General features: G+C 42.6%; 1 protein-coding gene across 2 annotated transcripts in view; it reads left to right on the plus strand.

Annotated features, from left to right (window-relative positions):
* The window catches only part of KCNH1 (potassium voltage-gated channel subfamily H member 1), a 393,338-nt gene that overhangs the window by 59,563 nt on the left and 311,317 nt on the right, over window positions 1–22,458 (plus strand). Inside the window, exon 6 of one of the 2 annotated variants that reach the window (XM_039230120.1) lies at window positions 18,215–18,688. In XM_039230120.1, the coding sequence (XP_039086051.1) occupies window positions 18,215–18,688 (474 nt within the window). The remainder of the gene's footprint in view (window positions 1–18,214; window positions 18,689–22,458) is intronic. The other variant, XM_039230121.1, reaches the window with a different exon arrangement.

Consider the following 22,458-nt stretch of genomic DNA (forward strand, 5'->3'; position numbering starts at 1 on the left):
GACGTTAAAAGTTCTCATCGTAAGAAAAATTCCTAACAATAGTGATCATTTCACAACTATACACATATCAAATCACTATGTTGTACATCTGAGGCTAATATGTTATGTGTCAGTTATATCTCAGTAAGGAAAAAGTTTCAGTTTTCATAAATAAAACAGGTTATTCTTTATCAGGTTTTAAAAGAGGTATATAAAGTAACAAGTGAAATGCCCACTGTTTCTTGAAAGTAACCATTTTTAAACAGTGTATGAGTTTTATTACAATGTGTTTGTATATATTTATATTGATTTTTTAAACAAAAATGTGGTCATAGTGTATATATTGTTTTCCAATTTGCTTTTTTCCCCCACTTACTAGTGCACTCGGGATATTTCCCTAACAGTACATATGCTCTTCATTCTTTTTTTACCTTAAAAAAAATTTTTAATGTCTATTTATTTTTGAGAGAGAGAGAGCAAGCGAGCATGTGAACAAGGGTGGGGCAGAGACAGAGGGAGACACAGAATCTGAAGCAGACTCCAGGCTCTGAGCTGTCAGCATAGAACACATTGTGGGGCCTGAACTCACAAACCACAAGATCATGACCTGAGCTGAAGTCAGACGCTCAACCCACTGAGCCACCCAGGCACCCCTACCCTTTATTCTTTTTACTAGTTCCTTAGTATTCCACTGCATGGCTATATCCAGATCTATTTAGCCATCCCCATTGATGAGTATTTATACTGTTACCAATCTTTGACTATTATAGATAATACTTCAGTGAACCTCCTTATATGTATATTTTTGGTTTTAAAATATAAATCTTTTAAACAGAGAGGTAAAGAGTAATAAGCCTTTTATTATACAATCTAGATAGTGAATGTTGACAGTTTCTCACTTCAGTTTCTTTTGTGAAAATTAAAATATTAAAGATAAAGTTGAGGTCCTCCTTAAACTTATTCCTAGAGGTAATTACTACCCTGAAGTTGTATGTCCCCTTGGTACTGATGTTTTAATATTTTTATTACTTATGTATTTAACCATGAAACACGTATGGTATGATTGTGTGTTTTTTAAAAAATATATTTGTACAAATGATATCATACTATGATATTTTATAACTTGCATTTTACACCCAACATTGATTTTTGAAAGATTTTTATTTTGAAAGAATTACAGATTCACAGGAAGTTGCAAAACTGCGGAGAGTGTCTGGTACCCTTCACCCAACTTCCCTCGATGGTAACATCTTCTATAACTGTCCTACAACAACAAAACCAGGAAATCGACATGTGTAGAATAAGAATCCCCGTTAATTAAAGATTATATTTGGGCTTTACCAGTTTTTACATGCATTCATTTGTGTGTGTGTGTGTGTGCGTGCGCGTGCACACACACACACATGTAAGTGTATATTTAGTTTTGGAAGAAGCTGCCAAACTATTTGCCAGTTGCAGTTGGTTATATCACTTCATCTTCCTCCCAGCAATACGGTTTCTCTACATCCTTGCCAGCATTTGATATTGCCACTCTTTCTCATTTTTCATACTAATGAATGTGTCATGATATCTCATCGTGGTCTTTGTTTGCATTTTAGTAAATGACTCAAGATGCTGAACATCTTCTCATGAGCTTGTTTCCAACTATGTATTCCCTTGGGTGAAAAGCTTATTCGTGTCTCTTGCCCATTTTTAAATTCAGTTCTGCTAACATTTCTTTCCTTTTTTTTTTTTTATTGCATTAAACATCTAAGCATACTTTAAATCTTCTCTCTTAGTGTTTAATTTCCTCTTGAGCTTGTCTACAGCTAGAGGTTTTTGATGGGAGTCCATTGGGTCCCGAGTTGTGGAGGCATCGGGATGTGGTGGTTGAGCGTGCCCGTACCGGATATCATAAAGTTTCACCGGGTTCAGACCAGCTTTTCTGTAAAAGTGTTAGCCCTGGGGCTCCTGGCCATGTGAACCGTGTGAATTCCGGCTCCACATTTGTGTACGGCATACGTTTGGGGTTCTCATTTGTCAGATAACCCTTTTTCTACCCAAAGTTCCAGACACGTGTCCAGTGTCAGGACAGCCCTTTGTCACCCCAGCCAGAGCATGTGTGGTCCCCTCCTGTCCTCTACAGCTTGTACCCTATTCTGGTAACTCCTGCTTCTGAAAAAACTTAAGGCTGTTTGGTTTCAGCTCCTACTGGCTGCTTTGGTTTTGTGCTCCTGTTTTGTTTCTGATACCTGGGATCTTGAACTTTATGATTACTTTTTAAATGTTTAATTTTGAAACAGCATCTCACCATGTTTGGTATAACTGGAAGTTTGCCATATTTGCTTAATTCACTCTATTGACTGTTGACTATCTTAATACTTGTGCTCGTGTGAATATGAGCGGTTGCTAGAAGCAGGATTCAGGAGAAAGAAGGGTACAAACATTTAAAACTTGATAGAAACTGCCAGAGTTCACCCAACAGGGTTGCACCAGTTTATGCTGCCTGTCTAATCCCATGTGCCACTTTCTTCTCTCACCATTACTAAATTTGGCGCTATTGATTGCTTTACTCAGTCTAAAGTTTTAACATTTTCATTAATTAAATTTTTTTAAAAAATTTATTTATTTATTTTGAGAGGGAGAGAGAGTGAGCATGAACAGGGGAGGGGCAGAAAGAGAGGGAGAGAGAATCCCAAGCAGGCTCCATGCTGTCAGCACAGAGCCCAATGTAGGGCTCAAGCCCGTGAACTGTGAGATCATGACCTGAGCAGAAATGAAGAGTCAGATGTTTGACCAACTGAGCCACCCAGGCGCCCCAACATTTTCATTAATCTTTAAAGGAGGAGCACTTATTTTTTATGTACTGCACAGGGATTTGGTAGGATAAATATAGTTGCCCACCTTATGTGGTCAAGGACGCTGCACAACTGCCCATCAGTACGACGTGCGTGAACTGCGTGAGCTGGTGCGGAACCAGGCAGCAATCTGGGCGGCTGGACAGAGATGCAGAGAACTGACGTTCACTCACTGCACTTGTGCACAGCCACGCTTGCTGTCCACATTCACAAGTGGCGCTCGGAGGTGCTGCCTGCTGCTGGCGGAGAGCAGAAGGCAGGCACCAGGTCCAGGGGGAGCGCATCGTGGTTCCCAGTTTTCCAGTCTCACAGGCCTGAATCAGCGGCTGAGGCTGCCAGTGTGTATGGGAGCAAAGGTGTTATCTGTTACCTAGAAACACACTCTGTGTGCCTTGAAGTTGGGACTTCCTGCTCCACTTTTTTTTTTGCTTCCTAGGTGTTGACTTCATTTGACTCAGGGAAGAGTGACACACTCCAGCGATGCCTCACTGCTACATGATACTCTCCTGCTTTGGAGAGGAATCTAACTTTGACAGCAGAAACTTCTGCTACTGGGTTTTGAGCCAATTTTGCCTCTTGTAAAGAGTCGTTTTAAATAGTCAGAACTGTCTCAGTGTGCTTGTAGGTAGTAAGCTTGTCATTACCGGAGATATCTGGACGACCCCTTGATGGTAGTTTGAACGTGAGCTTGGGAAATATGGATGGACTAATGGCCTTGCTGTTGCCTTCCAGCCCTGAAGGCCAGCATCGCTCCATGTGCACTCACAGTCCACGGGGCTCCTTCTGACCAGCCGTCTCTTTTCTGAGGACTGGGGTCTTGTGGTTGGGGTAGGACTCTTGGCGTTTCTCCTAGGTGTATCATTTTGTGTATGATTTATTATATTTTACTAAACTTTTTATTCAAGACAGGCAGGAAAAAATGCAAATGTTTGGTGATACCAGGGATCAACCCTACATTTGATTTTGGTAAAACGTTATGAATGATCAGGTGAAATGACACTTAAGGATTTTCTGCAGTTCTTTTCTTCCTTCCCTCTCTCCCTCTCCACATCCCTCCCCTTTCTTCTCTCTTCCTTCATCCCTTCCTTTCTCACTTCCTTTCTCCTGTCCCTCCCTCCCTCCCTCCCTCCCTCCCTTTTCTCCTCCTCCTCTATCTTTCTTTCTCTCACTCCCTTTTTCTCTCTCTCTCTGTTTCCCTCTTTCCTCTTAAGAGACAGGATGATATAGTAGAATGAGAAGAGGATTTGGAGTCAGACTGACCTGAACTCTCATCCAAAACTCCAGTACATTCCAGCTGTGTGACTTTCTGGAAGTTACTTCATCTCACTTATCTTTCCTCATCTAATGAAATAAGGATACTACCTACCCCGAAGGACGGTAATGAGGATTTGTGATGCTTTAAGACAAACAGGAATCTTATTACCCCCTGCTTAAAAACCCTTTAATGTCATATCACTACTTATTTGGATGAATTTAAAATTTACATCATGACTTATAAGACCCAGCTCATCTCTCCAACCTTTTCTGGCTGCCCTGACTTCCTCTGAGCATTGGTACTCACACCGGTCAAACTCTCTTGCCCCTGGGACTTGGAATGTGCCCTTCCTCTGCCTGGAAGTTCTTGCTCCTTCTCTGGCTGGGCTAGTTCCTACTCATTCCTCAATTCTCCAAGCAGACATCACACCTGTCCAATGATACCTGTCCCACCCCAAGCCAGCTCAACCTCCTTAGACCCTCTCCTCACCATGTGCAATTTCCATGTTGAGCACTCACACCACTGGAAATGCTGTTGTTGAATATTTGCCTCTTTTGGTGGATGGAAGGTCTTTGAAGGCAGGGGCATTGTCTCTCTTATTTATTCTACATCTGTGCCATCAAACATAATAGTAAGTGCTTGGTAAAATGTTCATTAAAATGGATGAAGGAAGAAGGAAGCAAAAACCTCATTCAGTGCTTGACACTTAGTAGGTCCTCACAAATGTTAATTCCCTTTCACATGAAGCCCCTCCTCCCTTGTCTGTCTTGATCATGGTAGTAGAATACTATTTGTTGCTAATTTGGTGGTGTGGCAACATTGCTGTAACTCTTCCTCATCACTTACTCTCAAAACTCGTATTTAAAAATTTTGGATAAAGATTTCAAAGTATAAAGTTGAAAGAATTTCTCAGCAGAGTAAGGGGAAACCAAGATCATTACCCTATTACATTTCGATATGGGCTTATTGGTACTGGACTGTGACATAAAATATATGGGTTAATACTTTTAATTGCTTCCCACTGCCTTTATCTCTTCCATGAAAGAGCAAGGACATCATGGAAAAAGTTCTAAAAGTAGCACCTGTCTGGTTTATGGAGAAGGGTGTTTATGACAGGCATTAAACAATTGTTTAGCTTGGGGTGTCTGAAACCCCAAATCAGCCTTCATTTTGTGACTGGAGCCTCATTCTCAGCTTTGTTAACGTCCTGTTCTCTCATTCCTTTGTGCTCTTTCTGGCGAGGACTGAGTGTGTCCTCAGTCTAGTCATAAAAACCAAAATTGTTTCTAAATAGAAACAGGGTCTGTGCTAAGGAAGGAGGAGTTGCCTGGAGTTCCAAGAACTAGGGTTTCTCTTTGCCCACAGGGGGAGGATGTTTGAGGCAGTTGTGGTGGATGATGGGATGGTGGTGTTTGAGAAGTGCCCTATCTGCGTCCTGAAGTGATCAGTGAAGCCAGTTTGGTTGGTGAAGTGAGTACCTTGGGGCCACTCTGAAAGAGGAAGTTCCCTGTGTCTGACCCCGGGCCCTTCTGCCGCCATCATCCCGGGAGATGACGGTTGCCACTCCCCATGAGATGGCAATCTTGAGGCTACTCACTCCTCTGCCCCTTGTTAGGACCCATCCTGGGCATGGTGGATTGGCCAGGTCTTCAGGGTCCCAGGAAGACTTTACAGTTTGCTTATGATCATGTCCACTGCTCCTTCACATTCAGCTCGCATCCTCTTTCCTGGGATTCTGCGATACCTCATAGCCAGCCTCTTGTGCATCCAGGCTTGTCTCTTCTCTTTCTGTCACCTGGATGCTGGAGTACTTTTGCACACAGCAGTTGATTATGGACCTCCCTTAAGATTCTTACCTTGGTGTAGAGGGCACATCAAGGTTTGCCTTCCTCTCTCTTTATATGTAGCATCATTTCCAGTTTTGTCTTCTGTAGATACTTCATCCCATCAAAACACAAAATGACAACAAAAAGCAAACCACTTCTAGGCCTCAGCCACTAGGCTTCTCCCACACTGAGCTCTTACCCCACCTCCTTTACACAAGCCTTGTGCACACCGTGTGCTAAAAATGCCCTGCCTCTGTGTTGTCTGTCCGTCGCCCATCCTTCAAGGAAGGTCTTGGCAATCACCTCACATCTAAGCTTTTCCTGACCACCTAAGTCAATTCATTGTCTCTTTTCCTCTGCTCCTGAAGTATTTTATACATGCATCTCTTACCACTTTTGTATTATATTTTAGTAGTTTGGTTGCGCATCTCCCTTCTTTTCAATTTTTTAAATGTTTATGTATTTTTGAGAGAGACAGAGTATGAGCGGGGAAGGGCATAGAGAGAGGGAGCCACAGACTCCAAAGCAGGCTCCAGGCTCTGAGTACAGAGCCCGATGTGGGGCCTGAACCCTCAAACCATGAGATCATGACCTGAGCTGAAGTCGGGTGCTCTACCGACTGAGCCATCCTGGTACCCCATCTCTTTTCTTCTAAACTATGGGATCTTTGGATCCTCGTGGGTAACTTTGGTGTCCAGGTGTTCATGGTTGTTTCTTTAAGAGTCTATAGAATTGACAGGATCTTTGAGACCATTTTATTTTGCCTTTCCCCCTCCCCAAAATAAATGTATTTTATTGGTCTTCCTTTCTTCCAAGGCCATATTAATTCTGTCATTCTTGGTCCCTGATCTTCGAGGAAACCAAGGCCTTTAGACAAACAGGATTTTGCCAAAACTCCATGAGCTGATTGCTGGAGTCTTCCTGATTTTCATCCAGGATCTCCTGAATGGGAGAAGATATTTGCAAATGATCTATCCAATAAGGAGTTAATGTCCAACATTTATAAAGAAATTATATAAGTCAACACCAAAAACTCCCACAAATAATCCCATTAAAAATGGCAGAGGACATGACAGACATTTTTCCAAAGAAAACATGCAGATAACCAACAGACACATGAGAACACCCTGAAACAATCTTTTCCTTTATCTGCATAAAAATACTAGTGTTTGGATAGTGCTTACCTATTTACAAAAAAATTTATACATTCATACATATATGGACACACATATCTGTATCTGTATTTTTTCTTGACCTTCTGAGTATCTATCTGGTATAAGTGGTATTAGCTTCATTTTTCATTAGAGGGAACTGAGGCACAGACACCTTGCTTTTCCTGAGGTTCATCAGCAGTGAAGCCAAGATTTACCTCCTCAGGCTGAGGTTCTGCCAGGTTCAGCCTGCAAGAGCTGTATCTCGACTGACATACTGTGCTTGCAGCCCCCTCCATAATGGTTTCCTCAGCCATCCCTTTGTTTGTTGACATGTCTTCTCTTCTCCCCACATCCCTGTCTTGTGCACATTGACATATACACACACGTTCGTAGTTCACATTTGTGGTTAGTTTGTCCATTCCAAATCTACTTTGGGGTCAATGCCTACATTTGTTGGAGATGGTTCAGGATACTCTTATGGCTCAGTATAATGTCATCGTTTAGATTTGTGTTGGCCAGTATGGTGACAGCTGACCGCATGTGACTCTTGAGCAAATGGGATGTGATTCATCTGAATTGAGAGGTACAGTAAGCTGCCTTACACACATTGGATTTCAAACTTAATGTGGAAAAAAGGAATGCAAAATATGTCACTAATAATTTTATATATTGATTACATTAAAATATTTTTAATGTTTATTTTTGGGAGACAGAGCACACGTGGGGGAGGGGCAGAGAGAGAGAGGGAAACACAGAATCTGAAGCAGGCTCCAGGCTCTGAGCTGTCAGCACAGAGTCCGATGTGGGGCTTGAACTCATAAGCTGTGAGATCATGACCTGAGCAGAAGTCGGACACTTAACCGACTGAGCCACACAGGTGCTCTATGTTTTACTTTTTATTTTATTTTATTTTATTTTATTTTTATTTTACAAATAGTTTATTGTCAAGTTGGTTTCCATATAACACCCAGTGCTCATCCCAACAAGCACCCTCCTCCATGCCCATCACCCATTTCCCCCTCTCCCCCATCCCTATCAGTCCTCAGTTTGTTCTCAGTATTTAAGAGTCTCTCATGGTTTGTTTCCCTCCCTCTCCTTAACTATTTTTTTTTTTCTTTCCTCTCCCCTATGGTCCTCTGTTAAGTTTCTCCTGTTCCATATATCAGTGAAAATATATGGTATCTGTCTTTCTCTGCCTGACTTATTTCACTCAGCATAATACCCTTGAGTTCCATCCACATTGCTACAAATGGCCAGATTTTGTTCTTTCTCATTGCTATGTAGTATTCCCCATATTTTAAAGTAGTCCTATTTGGATGTATTCGGTTAAATGATTAGATTGAAGTATTAAAGTTAATGTGACCTGTTTCCTTTTACTTCTTTTTATATGGCTACTAGAAAATTAAAACTATACATGAGAATTACGTTATGGCTTGTATCCTGTTTCCATTGATTAGTGCTTGTCTGGACTATGGGCCTTTGAATCAGATTTGGGTTTGAAGCTCAGGTTCGTCACTTACCACTTTGTGGTTTGGGGCAACTTAGCATCCCTGAAATAATTTCTTTTCTTTATTAAATAAAACCCAGTATCTCCCTTGCATGGTTGTTATAAAGGTAAAATTGTATTTTTCATGTTCAGCCCAGAATGTGGCATGGGAGCACAGCAGTTAAAAGCATGAAGATAAAAGCATTGGCATTAAACTTGACCAGGTTGGCAACACTGGCTGCACCACTTAAAGCCTTTGCGGGCTTGGACAAGTTACTTTAATTCTCCAAGCTTCAGTTTCTTCACTCTAAAATAGGGATGATAATAGTATGTACCTCATAGAATTATGAATATTAAATGTATTCATCTATGTAAAGAGCTTACTAGCTCAGGGTAGGGCATATAGTTAACACTCGGTAAATGATAACCAGTACTATAATATCTAGGGAAGGACATTTGTGAAAACTTTCATGCTATTAAGCGGCATATGTGGACTTTGGTTTTTATTTTTATTCATGACTGTACATGTAATTGGAACAAGGCCTTAAGATATAATGTATTCTCTGTTGTCTTTATCATGGTTACTGTAGTGTTCTAAGAACATTCTTGATATTATATTTTTGTCAAAAATTTTATTTTATTTGGGTCTTCTTTTATAGCCTCTTCTTTGATTTTATTTATTCAGCCAGTCATTCAATGCATTCAAGTGGCTTTTGTTAAGCACTTACTGTGTGCCAGGCACTGTACTAAAGATGGGGCATGTGGGGGTGAGATGACAAACATCCTGCCCTCATAGAGCTTGCAGTCTAGTGGGAGAGACATATGTAAACAAGTAAATGGGTAATGCATTATTATAATTCCTGATAAATGCTCTAACAGGGACGAATTTGGTGATGTGATAGAAAGTAATAGAGAAAGGGAGGTTGTGGGAGTCTATTTCAGATAGGGTGGTCTGGGAAGTCCTCTGTCAGGAGATAGCACTTGTACCAAAACCCAAAGTTTGGGAAGAACCTGTCCATGTGGGGGAGGAGTCTTTTGAGCTGCTCCAAGGTGGGAAGAGAGCTTCAGAATTTTTACAAAAAGCCAGTGTTGTTGAGTGGTTAGTGAGCGAGGTAAAGGGCTTAGGTGAGGTTAGAAAGACAGTACCTCATAGCAAGAATGTAGATCTTGTTTGGAGTTCAGTGTAACAAGCTGGTGGGTTTTTATTGGGGGAGTGACATGATCAAATACAAGTTGCTGTAGGGTGTAGGATTTTGAGGAAGGCCAGAATGGAAGTAGGGACAGGTTGGGAAGTTACTGGCATGCTACAGTGGAAGGGAGTGGTACCTTGGGTGGACTTGTAGAAGTAAGTTGGAAAATAGTGAAGATCCTGAGTTATATGCTTTTAGATGCAACAGAACTTCCTGATGGATTAATTCTAAAGGGTTTTCTGAAGGGAGATCTAAGCTGCACCCCTTTGTGGCACCACAGTGGGAGGGAGTGGCATGAAGACAGCTAAGCAAGGAGAGTGTTTCAAGAAGGAAGATGTGTAAAAATCTGTAAGAAGCTGCCAAGAGAGTGAGTTAGATCAGGGTGGGAGAGCCCATTGGATTTAACAACATTGAGATCTCGGTGACCTTGCATTAGCTATTTCATTAGCTAGTGGAGACCATGGTTAGATTGGGATATGTTGGGTATGATTGCAGGGGAAAAGGTGGAGACACTGTGTTTACACTACTTTTTCAAGAAATCTGGCTACAGAGGGGGAACAGCAGAAGTTGCTAAGCAAGTAAGGGGAGTTGATTGATGCCTAAAGATGCTTGTGGAATGATCCTGTGTCCAGGGAGAGGTCCATGGAATGAAAAGAGAGGAATTATGGCAGCTGGTGATGTAAAGCACTTGAGATAGGGGAGAGGAATGAGGTTCAGAACACATGGTGGGAAATTGGCCTTTGATAGAAGTTGAGCATTTTTCTCTGTTGAAACAGGAAGGAGGTAGGTGGGTGAAAGTAGAGGTCAATAGGTAGACATTGACCACTGGAAGATGCAGGAGCCTGTCTCTGGTTCTAGTTTTCCAGTGATTCACGAGGAAGAAACATAAGCTAGGAATGGGATGTGGCAGAGAGCAGCACCTGAGATGCTCTAATCTCTGATCTACTTCAGTAGAAATCACTTTCCATGGTGACCGTCTCTTGACACAGAAGGGTTTCCAGGTAAGGTGGTTTGGTCCTGCTTCTTTCTTAATCTAGCGAGGCATGGCTTGGGGACCATGACATATGGTCTTCAGACAGGCTCTGGCTGGTGTGGCTGGTTCGGGACTTTAACTGGGTAGGCCTGGAGAAAGTCCACACTGGGCAATGCTCCTTTTGACCAGAAGCAGGCTTCATAAGATGACAGGGTGACATGTTGCCATCATGCAGAGGTCCTGTGGAAAGGCAGTAGTTTTTCAAAAGTCCTACAATAGAAGAAAGGCATTGAATTAGGACTGGGCTTGGTCATCTGCAGTATGACTGTGAGCAAGCCATTTTGCCTTCTGGACCTATTTTCCCAATTTGTAAAATTAGAACAACACTGGCCTTCCCATCTCAGGAGGCTGTGTGAGATGTGATGACGTGTGTCACTGTGCTGTGGAGGGTATTTCAGACTGTACAAATAGATTAGTGAACATACTCGAAGGCTCGGAGCTGGCTGCCCGGCTTGCGCTCCTAGCTCTCTGCTTACTCAGCCCTGGTATGACTCAGGGTGAGTCACTCTGTTTCTCTGAGCCTCCGTTTTCCCATCTGTAGAAACCTTCACAGGGTCATTACAGGGATTCAAAAATACAATAGAGGATTTTGGAAGTAAAAGCACTAGACAAATGTGACAGCCAGACTGATGTTCCTCTTCATCTAGGGAAAAACCCTAACTCCAGAATCAGTCTTCGAGATGAGCATTCTTTGGCGTCATCAGTAATGGCCTGTAATGAACTTTTCCGGTGGGCAGATCCTGGGACTGGGTGTTGTAGGGGGAGGAGGGACAGGGAGAGTGTGACACTTGGTGAAGTAATATCTGCATCTGGGGGACTCCCGATGTGCTTGGGCTTATAGGACAGACACAAGCCCACTCTTGGAAGTGCATTTTGAAGGGGCTGCCAAACCTCTGCCTTTGGAAGCTTCCACTGTATGAAATGAATCAAATGGAAGAAACTGGAAGTACATGTTCATGCTGACAAGTGCAGAAAAGAGGTGGGGAAGACAACTGACTGCTGTGGTCCCCAGGACCACCACACCAGGTCATTGTGCCTTCACATCTGGGGAAGCTATTCCTCTGCAAAGCTCTGGAAGTGTCACTGCACAGCTAACATAAGGCAGGCCCCTTGTGGCTGGACACAAGGTGGGCATCCCTTCTCTTTTGACCCTGAACCCAAAGACTTCCTCCCGTGGGAGGACACTAACCCTTCCCAGATAATGATATTCTGAGTGACTCTGAGAAAGCTTTTTGTCCTGAGGATGACAATGCTGGAGCTCATTAGGTTTCCATTCCATGGTCTCCTGGTCCAAATCCCTTCCCACACAAGCTTCTGCGCAGGGAGGGAGGCCAGTCTCAGGAACCTTTCTGATCAACCTGCATAACTAGTCCTTTGTCACTGGACTCTGAAAAGACTGTTGGAGTCAGGTAGTTAAATGGATGCAAAATATTCTTTCGATCAGGGAATTTTTCTTAAGAATATTGATTGTCATGAAAAACTCCGTGGATATTTGCATCTTCCATTTTCTTTTTTCTTTCTTTCTTTTTTTTTTTTTTTGACAGAGAGAGAGAGAGAGAGAGAGGACATGCATGGGAGCAGGGGAGGGACAGAGGGAGAGGGAGAGAGAGTTCCAAGCAGGCTCCAATGCTCAGTGTGGAGTCTGATGTGGGACTTAATCTTACAACAGTGAGGTTATGACCTGAGATGAAATCAAGTGGCAGACACTTAACCGACTGAGCCCCCCAGGCATCCCTCCACCTTCCATTTTCTATGGGCAATTACTAAAGAGTTAACATGAGAGTAAAATATATAGGATCACAAGCCAGACTACAAAAGCTTGACCTCTGGGAGTCATTTGTAGCATTTAGCGTAAAGATTTGGAAAGAATGTATCACATTTATTCTGATCAAATACCCTAGCATCTGAGTCTATCCCAGATTGCAGGTGCCCCATGGTTTCAGGGTGAAAGCCTGCATCTCAGAGATGGGAAGAGAGAAACTGAATAACTGCACCCCCAGCAACCCTCTGGGTCTAGCTTCACACCTCTGACAATCCCCTTTGAACACATGATGTAGGAATAGCAGTGTGTGTGGGGGTGGGGAGAGTCTGTGGTCAACCTGGCAGTTTTGGGGAGGTATGAAGACACTATTGACTCAGGTCTCATTCAAACAGGGCTTAATAGTGTCCTAGAAAGCTTGGAATGCACTTATTAAACTGTCACAGGAGTAGCCATTTTTCTCTAAAAAGGCATTTCCTCCTGAGGCTTGTTACCCAGAATCCTGGAGCTCCAGGCAACTTTGGTGTACAGTCAGCAGGTGGCTGCTCACTTGTGGATGCCTTTAAGTTCTTGCTGAATAGTCTTATCACCCAGACTGTATTTTGCAAACATACAGTAAACCCCTATTTAACTCACCTCCCTTTCCCCTGCCTTTCCCTTAACTGAATGCCCAGGACCTCTTCCTTGCAATGCTTGCAATTCATCTACACTTGTTGACTTTTTAAAATTAAACTTCTTATTTTGAGATAACTATAGATTCCACATGGAAGAAATAATACATAGAGATCTCATGGGCTCTATATATTATGGCAGCTTCCTGTGAAACTATGTTACAATACTACAACCAGGATACTGACATTGACACAGTCAAGATACAGAGTATTCTGGGGCACCTGGGTGGCTCAGTCGGTTAAGCGTCTGACTTCGGCTCAGGTCAAAATCTCACGGTTCGTGGGTTCGAGCCCCATGTCGGGCTCTGTGCTGACAGCTAGCTCAGAGCCTGGAACCTGTTTTAGATTCTCTATCTCCCTCTCTCTCTGACCCTCCCCTGTTCATGCTGTCTCTCTCTCTCTCTCAGAAATAAATAAAACATTAAAAAAAAAAAAAGATACAGAATATTCCATCGCTACAAGAATACCTTGTAGTGCCTTTGTATAGCCACACTCATTTCCTTTCTGCTTTCATGCCCTCCTTGAGCCCTTGGCAACAGTTAATTTGTTCTCTCTTTGTATAATTTTGTCCTTTCAAGGATCTTGTATGAATAGAATCGTGTAGACCCTTCTCTTTTGGGATTTTTTTTTTTTCAGTCCAGCTCACTGCATGTATCAATAGTTTGTACCTCTTTATTGCTGAGTATTTTCTGTAGTGTGGATGTACTGCAGTGTATCTAACCATTTACCTGTTGAAGGACATCTGGGTTATTTTCAGTTTTTAGCCGTTAGGCGTAATGCTCTGTAAACATTCATGTACAGGGTTTTGTGTGAGTGTAAGTTTTCATTTTAATGGGATAAATGCCCAGGGTTGTAACTGCTGGGTCATACGGTGGTTGCTTATTTGGTTGTTTAACTGCAAAACTCTTACCTGGAGTGGTTGTACAATTTGATAGTGCTACTCACAGTATATGCGTGTCCTTTAGTTTATCTGCATTCTCACCAGCCTTTGGTGGTGTCACTCTTTTCTAGTTTAGCCATTCTCATAGGTGAGTAGTGATAGCTCATTATTTTAATTTGCATTTCCCAAATGGCACATCTTTTTCATGGGCTTATTTGCCATCTGTATATGCTCTTGGGGGAAATGTCCCTTTGTACCTTTTCCCCATTTTCTGATTGGATTGTTTTTTTTATTGTTGAGCTTTGAGATTCTACATTATAAGTTATATATCCTAGGTCCTATTTCTTTGTGGCATATATGGTTTGCAAAGAATCTTCTCTAAGTCATCGTGTGTCTTTTCATCCTCCTAACAGAGCATTCTGCTCTTGGTGGGTAGAGTGTTTTATAAATGTCAGCTAAATTCTGTTGGTTGATGATGTTGTTGAGTTATGCTATATCCTTGCTAATTTTCCGTGTGGTTGTTCTATCAAAGATTGTGAGAGAAGTGTGTGGACTGGACTGTTTCTCCTTTCAGTTCTATCAGTTTTTGCTCTACATGTATTTAGAGCTGTCTGGTGTATACATGTCAGGGTTTCTATGTCTTGGTGAATTGACCCTTTTATCATTATGTAAGACATCTTTCTGTTTCTGTTGTTCAGATTGGGTAATTTCTGTTGTTTCCTCTTCAAGTTCACTGGTTGTTTCCTCTTTTCCCTACATTTTGCTGTTGAACGAAACATTAACATTGGTTATTGTATTTTTGGTTCTAAAATTGACATTTGGTTCATCTTTATATCTTCTCTTTCTTTGCTGAGACTTTCTACTCCTTTACTATTTCTGAGACTTTCTATTTTTTTTTCATTTGTTTCAAGCATATTAGTAATTGCCTGTTCAAGCATTTTTAGGATGGCTGCTGAAAAATTCTCATCAAATATTTCTGACATCTCTATCATCTTAATGTTGTCACCTATTGGTTGTTTTTCATTCATTTGATATTTACCTATTTCTTGGTGTAACAAGCAATTTTTGGTAGAAACTTGGGCATTTTGGAAATTATATTATGGAACTCTGGATCTTATTTAAGGCTTTTGTTTCATGTGGCTTCCTTTGACCTGAGTATGGCAGAAGAAGGGGGAGGCATCCCCTCATTTCTGCCAGGTTGGAGTAGAAGTCTAGGTTTTTAACCTAGCCTCTATTGACACCTAGGGGTGCTGCTTGTTATCTCTGGGTGGGGTGAGAATTCCTTGGCCCCCTGAATTTACACTGATACCTCCCAGTGTTGTGGGTAGAGGTGGCTTCATTACTGCTGGGTGGACATGGAAGTCCAGGCTCCCTACTGGGCCGTTTCTAGCACTAGCCCTGTCAAGAAAAGGAGGAAAAGGAGGAGGTTAGGTGCTTCATTACTGCCTTGAGATGGGTGAAATCTAGCTTCCTCGTAGCCTTTGCTGACCTGGGTAGGAATGGGGCCACCGATATTACTGTGCTGCTTGGCTGTGGTAGAGTAGTTATTATCTAACAGTTTTCTGTCTTCAAAGGCTGCCCCTTCCCCATTCCTGTTGCTACAGAGAGTGGGCTTTTGTTGGGATGTCTTTTTGTCTGCACCCATTGGTCTTTCCAGGTTCCTGGCTTCTTTAGCTTTAAGTCTGGGAATATATGAGGCACAAAGAAAACCCAGAGAACACATCACTATGTTATTCCTAGGCAGTTTGCTCTTTTCCTCTGTCTTTTAGAGTCTTAAGTTTGTGTTAAATATAATGTCCAAGATGTTTAGCTATACTTAGAGGAGTAGGAAAAGTGTGTTTACTTTATCTTTATGGAAGTGGAAGTCCCATACAGTTTATTTTTATTTGCTTTATTCTTACAGGTCAATCTCTTTTCCTGCCATGCAATTTCAGGGCCCACACTTCTTTAACCACACTTGTATACATTCCTCTCCATGGGGAGAGAAGTTAAAATCCCAAGCCTAGAAGAGCTCTGTGCATTGGGGGGAGGGGCAGAAATAGTTCCTGTACCCAAAGATGCACGCTGGGCACTCTGTGAATTTCTGGCTTTCTTTCACTCATCTTCACTTAAGGCCTGGAGCCAATCATAGAGGAGACAGGGATATTCAGATTATTTTATATTCACTAAGGGCTCTTTATCCTGTAGGGGAAAAAAGAAGTTCTCATGACACAAGAGGAAGTTTCACCTAGAGATTTATAAGAACCTGTAAATGACACAGAGGAGCAACTGGGGGGTAGGGATGAGGGTCCCTTCCAGCTTGGCCTGGCCTCTGAAAGCTGGCTACTGAGTGTGAAACCCATCTGGGATACTTTCGTGGAGCCAGGCTTTCTGGACTTCATCCTTCACTGAGTCTGCTTCCTTAAAAGCCTGTTATTTAGGGAAATGTAACCTTGATGTGGAACAGCATGTGTTTCTAATCTAGACCTAGTCTGGGACCTGGCTTCATCTTTTGCTAGCTGTATGACCTTGAAGTTCAGCCATCCACTTAAAAACCATCCTGTAGTGCCTGCTCTGGGCTAGCCACCTTGCTGGGTTTTGGGATAGAGTAGTGGTACCTTTCACTGCTCCCTTTCCTTTCCTTTCCTTTTTGGCCATGAGCAAGTCATCAGCTGGTTTTATTTCAAAAATATATTAAAAAGAATCAGACTACTTTACCCCATCACCTCATCTCTTTTCCAGGCTGTTCTAATAAGTTCCCTGATTCTGTTCTCTCCTCTAATCTCTGCCTCAGTTCATTATCTACACAGTAGCCAGGCTAATCTTTTATTTATTTATTTATTTTTATTTTTTTATAATTAATTTTTTTTTTATTTTTTTATTTTATTTTTTTTCTTTACAAATAGTTTATTGTCAAATTAGTTTCTACATAACACTCAGTGCTCATCCCCAAAGTGCCCTCCTTCACCTCATCTCTTTTCCAGGCTGTTCTAATAAGTTCCCTGATTCTGTTCTCTCCTCTAATCTCTGCCTCAGTTCATTATCTACACAGTAGCCAGGCTAATCTTTTAAAAACATGCACCAGATTAATGTTCTTTTGTTAACCCCCTCCATTTCTACTCAGACGTACTGGGAATAAAGTCCAGTCCTCCTCATGGCCCACTAGGCCCTGTGTGGTCTGGTTTCCACTCCCCCTCTGAGATCATCTGGCATCCCTTTCCTGCCATCCAGTGGGCTTTGGTCATACCAGACTGCCCTTTATGCCTGAAAACATCAAGTTGTCCCTCCTGGGGTTATTTGCTGGTTATTATCTCTGCCCAGATAATTTTTCACACAAGTTTGAATGGCTGGTTTCTGGTTGTCATTAATAGTTTCAGCTCAAGCACTGTTCTTCCTCTGCTCTTTATGTCATATTCTATCCAGTCACCATGTCCCTACCCCTTCCTCTTAGTTAGCTCTTATCACAATTTGAAGTTGCCTTGATTTGTCTATAGACTGAGCTCCACAAGAGCAGGCATCACACTGTTTCCTTCATTACAGTACATGCAGTTCTAGAACAGCTCCTGGCACAGAACAGTGAATATTTGTTAAGTTGCTTAATCCTCTTCAGCCTCAGTTTCTCACTTGTTGCATGGAATAATAATTGGCCAACAATACCAGCTTGTGTTTAGAATTAAGTGAGATAATAAGTGTATGTGAGGTACTTGGTACAAAACATGGCTTACAGGAAGCTAATAATAGTTTTTCATTGTTTCCTTGTGATTATATTATAATGTTCACCTCCATTCTCTCATACTCCTCTAGTACCTGTTTTTTTGTTTTTATTTGTTTTTTGTTTTGTTTTGTTTTGTTTTTTAGAGAGGGAGTGTAAGTAGGGGAGGGGCAGAAGAAAAGGGAGAGAGAGACTCTTAAGCCGGCTCCACACCCAGCACAGAGCCAGATGCAGGGCTCGATTTCATGAACCACAAGATCATGACCTGAGTCGAAATCAGGAGTTGGAGACTCAACTGACTGAGCCACCCAGGCACCCTCTCTAGCACCTGTTCTTTCTCCTAACGATCCATCTGGAGTGTCATGAGTATTTGTTAGTGACAGATGCTGACTGGTTAGATGCTTGTAATGAAATCCTAACTTAGTTTTCTTTTGACCATGTTTTTCTGTACAGGTTCTACAGCTGGGCTCAGACATCCTTCCCCAGTACAAGCAAGAGGCACCAAAGACTCCCCCTCACATAATCTTACATTACTGTGTTTTTAAGACCACGTGGGATTGGATCATCTTGATCTTAACCTTCTACACAGCTATCCTGGTCCCTTACAACGTCTCCTTTAAAACCAGGCAGAACAACGTGGCCTGGCTGGTGGTGGATAGCATCGTGGATGTGATCTTTTTGGTGGACATTGTGCTGAATTTTCATACTACCTTTGTTGGACCAGCTGGGGAGGTGATTTCTGACCCCAAACTCATCCGCATGAACTACCTGAAGACCTGGTTTGTGATTGACCTTCTGTCCTGTTTGCCATATGATGTCATCAACGCTTTTGAGAACGTGGATGAGGTTAGTGCCTTTATGGGTGATCCAGGGAAGATTGGTTTTGCTGATCAGATTCCACCACCCCTGGAGGGGAGAGAGAGTCAGGTACATGCCTCAAATCTCAGACCTTGTTGTCATGTCTTGAAAGCTGAATAAATGTGGGTGGTCAACAGAAGAGTAATTACGTGGGTGGGAACTAGCATGGCTAATGTCTGGAACAGAGGGAGCATGCTTGATAGATATCCTCGCCTGCTGTTTTTGTCCTTTGGAAGTTTGGAGGCCCTGCATGTCTGTGAATGGATGTGGAAGAGACCAGAAGCTTCCCTCTTATTTTACGTGGAGTGCAAGCCACTGGCTCAGGGGTGGTGGGGCTGCAGAAGCAGGCATGCATCGCCACTGCATTGGTGAATCCTTCACTTTGTATGCAATTGCTGAATGCCTGCCTATTGATTATTCTAATTATGGGGATCTTTCTATCATCTGCTGCTGACCTTTGGCTGTTTCATAACCAACTAACTCCTGGCAACAGGGATGCTATTTACCCTCTAGGTTTGCTTGCTTTTTTTTTTTTTTTTTTTTTTTGTAATGTTGGAAAAGAATGAATTGTTAGTTGTTTCTTTGCTAAAATGAGTTTTCGCAGTGACCAATGGCATTCGGTGGTCCATACTCTCCCTTGCATAAATTTGTCCAGGGAGTCAAGCTATGGTCAAGTCTGGCCCTGTGACTAAGAGGAGTAGTGCTGTTGCTGGATTATGCTGCTTTGGATTGTTAGTACTGCAGGCAGTGGAAGGGATGAAGAGAAGACAAATGCTATTGAAATTAGGACATGGTCAAACAGTCAGTGAATGGGTGCCTGGGACATGTTGCATAAGGAAGTGGCCACTGGCCAGGTGATTTTCTCCTTTGAAAAGGCAAGGATATCATGTCATTGCAAAGGAAAATGTCAGATTGTAATCCAGTTTAAGTATTACATGGGAGTTGTTCCTTCTTCTTCCTGCTGCCTACTTGATCCTCCAGATGCATTGAGATCAGGTAGTTCATCCCGTAAATCTTCAGCCTCATACAGCAGTGGGCCCTCACTGCTTCAGATTACAGAGGGTCCTAGAAATCTCAGTCTGTCTGGCATGTTACCTGGGTGGGTAATTCAGGAAGCCCTTTGGAGGCTGAGTTGAGGCAAGATTCACTCTCCGGGCTAAAGAGCTAATGGAACTAGCCTTGAGATCATTGGAAGGAATAGCCAGCTCCCTGCCAAGACAACAGGGCCTGGCTAGTGATTCTGTGACCTGCTGGTGGCATAATGATGCCCCTTGGCTGCTAGATCAGTGTTAGTAGTGGGTGAGTACTCCAGCTCTTCCTCTTTGAGAATCCAGCTGCCTACCGCTTACCCCTCCAGTGAAGAGTAGCTGATGTTGAGATGTTCTAAACCCAGAACAGCCCTTGCTTTTATCTGTGTTGTGTGTTTTAATGTACTTTGGAATCCCAATGACAAATGCTCTGGGTGGCTTGTGTGGATTCTGTAGCGATCTTAAATGAGTGAGACTGATCATTTACAAGAACAAAATCATCCCTAAAGTGAATGTTGGGATTCTTCAGAGTGAATTTGAGTACACGTTGGGAATGACATTCTTCTCTGTGAGCACATTTCTAGATGATTTTATGTTAGTGAGGAAAATATCATTTTGGCTCAGATAACTCAGCTGAATGATTTCAGCCTAAAAGAGCTTCTCCTACACATATGGGAAATGAAATTTTACTTAAAAAAAACCCTCAAATTTTTAAAATAAACCATTTGCTATTTAGAGCAATGGCATTGAAAAATTGCAGATAAATAGAACAGCTCTTTGGCTTCCACAGGTTCTTGTTAAACATTGGCAGAGCCATAAACACATTTGTAAATGTGTCAAGATTACCTTGTCGGTTAGGAAAGCAGGGTTTCTCCTCAAGCTCTGTGTATGTCAGGTTGGAAGTACTTTGCTGTCAATCCTGAGTACCCCTGACGTGGTTTCTGATTTCCACGGTCACGAAGTAGATTGGTCGATAGGAAGAACGCCAGTTATCCATAGCTTTCTCGTTGGAAAGGGTTTCACATCAAAGCTCTCACTACCATCTCTCGGTCATAGATAATAATATGAGTATTAGTGGACTACAGCTATGATTTGCTCCCATAAAGACTTGATTTTTTATTTAGTATTTTCTTTTCAAGCTTTGGATGACACCTGAAATAATGCCTTTTCATAACATCCGTCATGGTGTGGGGGAGGTCAGCGCCAGGAAACTGAAGATTTGGCTCCTGGGCCTCTTGGTATCACTTGTTAAGACAGCTGGGACTTTTTAGGGGCACGTGGGTAGCTCGGGTTGGTTAAGCATCTGACTCCTGATTTCAGTTTAGGCCATGATCTTGAGGTTTGTGAGTTCATGCCCCACTTTGGGCTCCACACTGATAGTGTGGAGCCTGCTTGAGATTCTTTCCTTCTCTCTCCGTGCCCCTCTCTGCTCTCTAACTCTCTCTCAGAGAAAAAAAAAAAAAAAGACAGTTGGAACTTTGTGCATGACATTTAGCTTCTCTGGATCACAGTTTTCCTATCTATGCCTTGGGGGTAATGCTGCCTTTCCTGCCTGAAGGCACAGCCTTTGTGCAGTGAAGTATTTGAGCTCCTCCCTAGCAGCAAAGTGAGTTCAATGAGTTGTAAATCTCACCTGTGTTCATTTTACCTCCAGGAGCTGATGATAAAAACAAGAAGCCCAGCACTTTGACCTCCCACTTGCAGTGGGGGTGGGAGGAAGGTGGGATGGGAGGAGGGCTCATAGCGCAGGAAGACCACAAAGGTCATCCAGTTCAACCCTCATAACTCATAAATAAGGGAACAGACTTGGGGAATATGACTTACTCAAGATGATCCAGCAAATCATCTGGTTACAGCAATAAGGAGTCCCCTTCTGACTCCTCTCTATTCTTAATGGTGACAGAATGGATAACATAGGAACAAAACACTGATGGACACAATTGAGTCAAAACTGACCAAGAAGCTTCCAAAGTCTGTGACTCACCCCTTGGCCTGGTTGTTGTGGTGGGGAAGTTGGGCATTGCATATGAGAAGTGGTACATCTGTATTCTCCCCAAAGCAGCTGTGTTGGTGATGAGATGGGTAGTTTAGGACACTCTCTGAGGGATAGACCCAGCATGGTTTTCTAGGCATAGGCTTTTTATTGAAAGGCATCATTAATTTAATGGGAATGGAAGGTTGGGTGGGGGTGACGTAGAGGAGGTCAGGGAGGCCATGAAGGGTGTCCCAACTGTTGAACCTGAATTAGGCTGGATAAGAGAATTCTGATTAATAGCTCAATGGTTTCCCATCCACTGCCTGCTGTCTTTTCTCACTAACCGTATCCTGGAATTGCTTATCTAAGGGTGCAATTCCCTCTGCTATAGTCCCTTTCTTTGGGAGAGTGTGAGGAGAAAAAAAACACACCGACTCATTTCTCATAAAAAATACATGGAGCTGAATTCTCTCTGGTGTCTTCCTAATTATACCAATGGTACTGTGTCCCAGTGGGGACCACCAAAGAAGAGGAATGTGCGGTGGTGGCTTTGCCATCTGTGTGTGTGTCAGGGCAGGGTGGGGGTGGGGTGGGGATGTGGGAGTGGGGTGGGGACTCTTGAAGTGAAAGGACTAGACCCACCCAAGGCTTGGGTCAATAAAAAACCAGGTTAAATTGCTAGCACCAGCCACTAGGAATCCAGTCCTGTGGATGTTGCCCACCTCTGTGATTTAAGCCACACAAATGATCCCTTTTGACTCAACTTGTTTCACTTATGGAGATGGCCTCCATTTGCGTCATCCTCCAGTCTGTTGGTAATAATCTGTTTTGGAGGC

Source organism: Hyaena hyaena, unplaced genomic scaffold (assembly GCF_003009895.1).
Source record: "Hyaena hyaena isolate Hyena2069 unplaced genomic scaffold, ASM300989v1 scaffold_43, whole genome shotgun sequence".
NCBI lineage: Eukaryota > Metazoa > Chordata > Mammalia > Carnivora > Hyaenidae > Hyaena > Hyaena hyaena.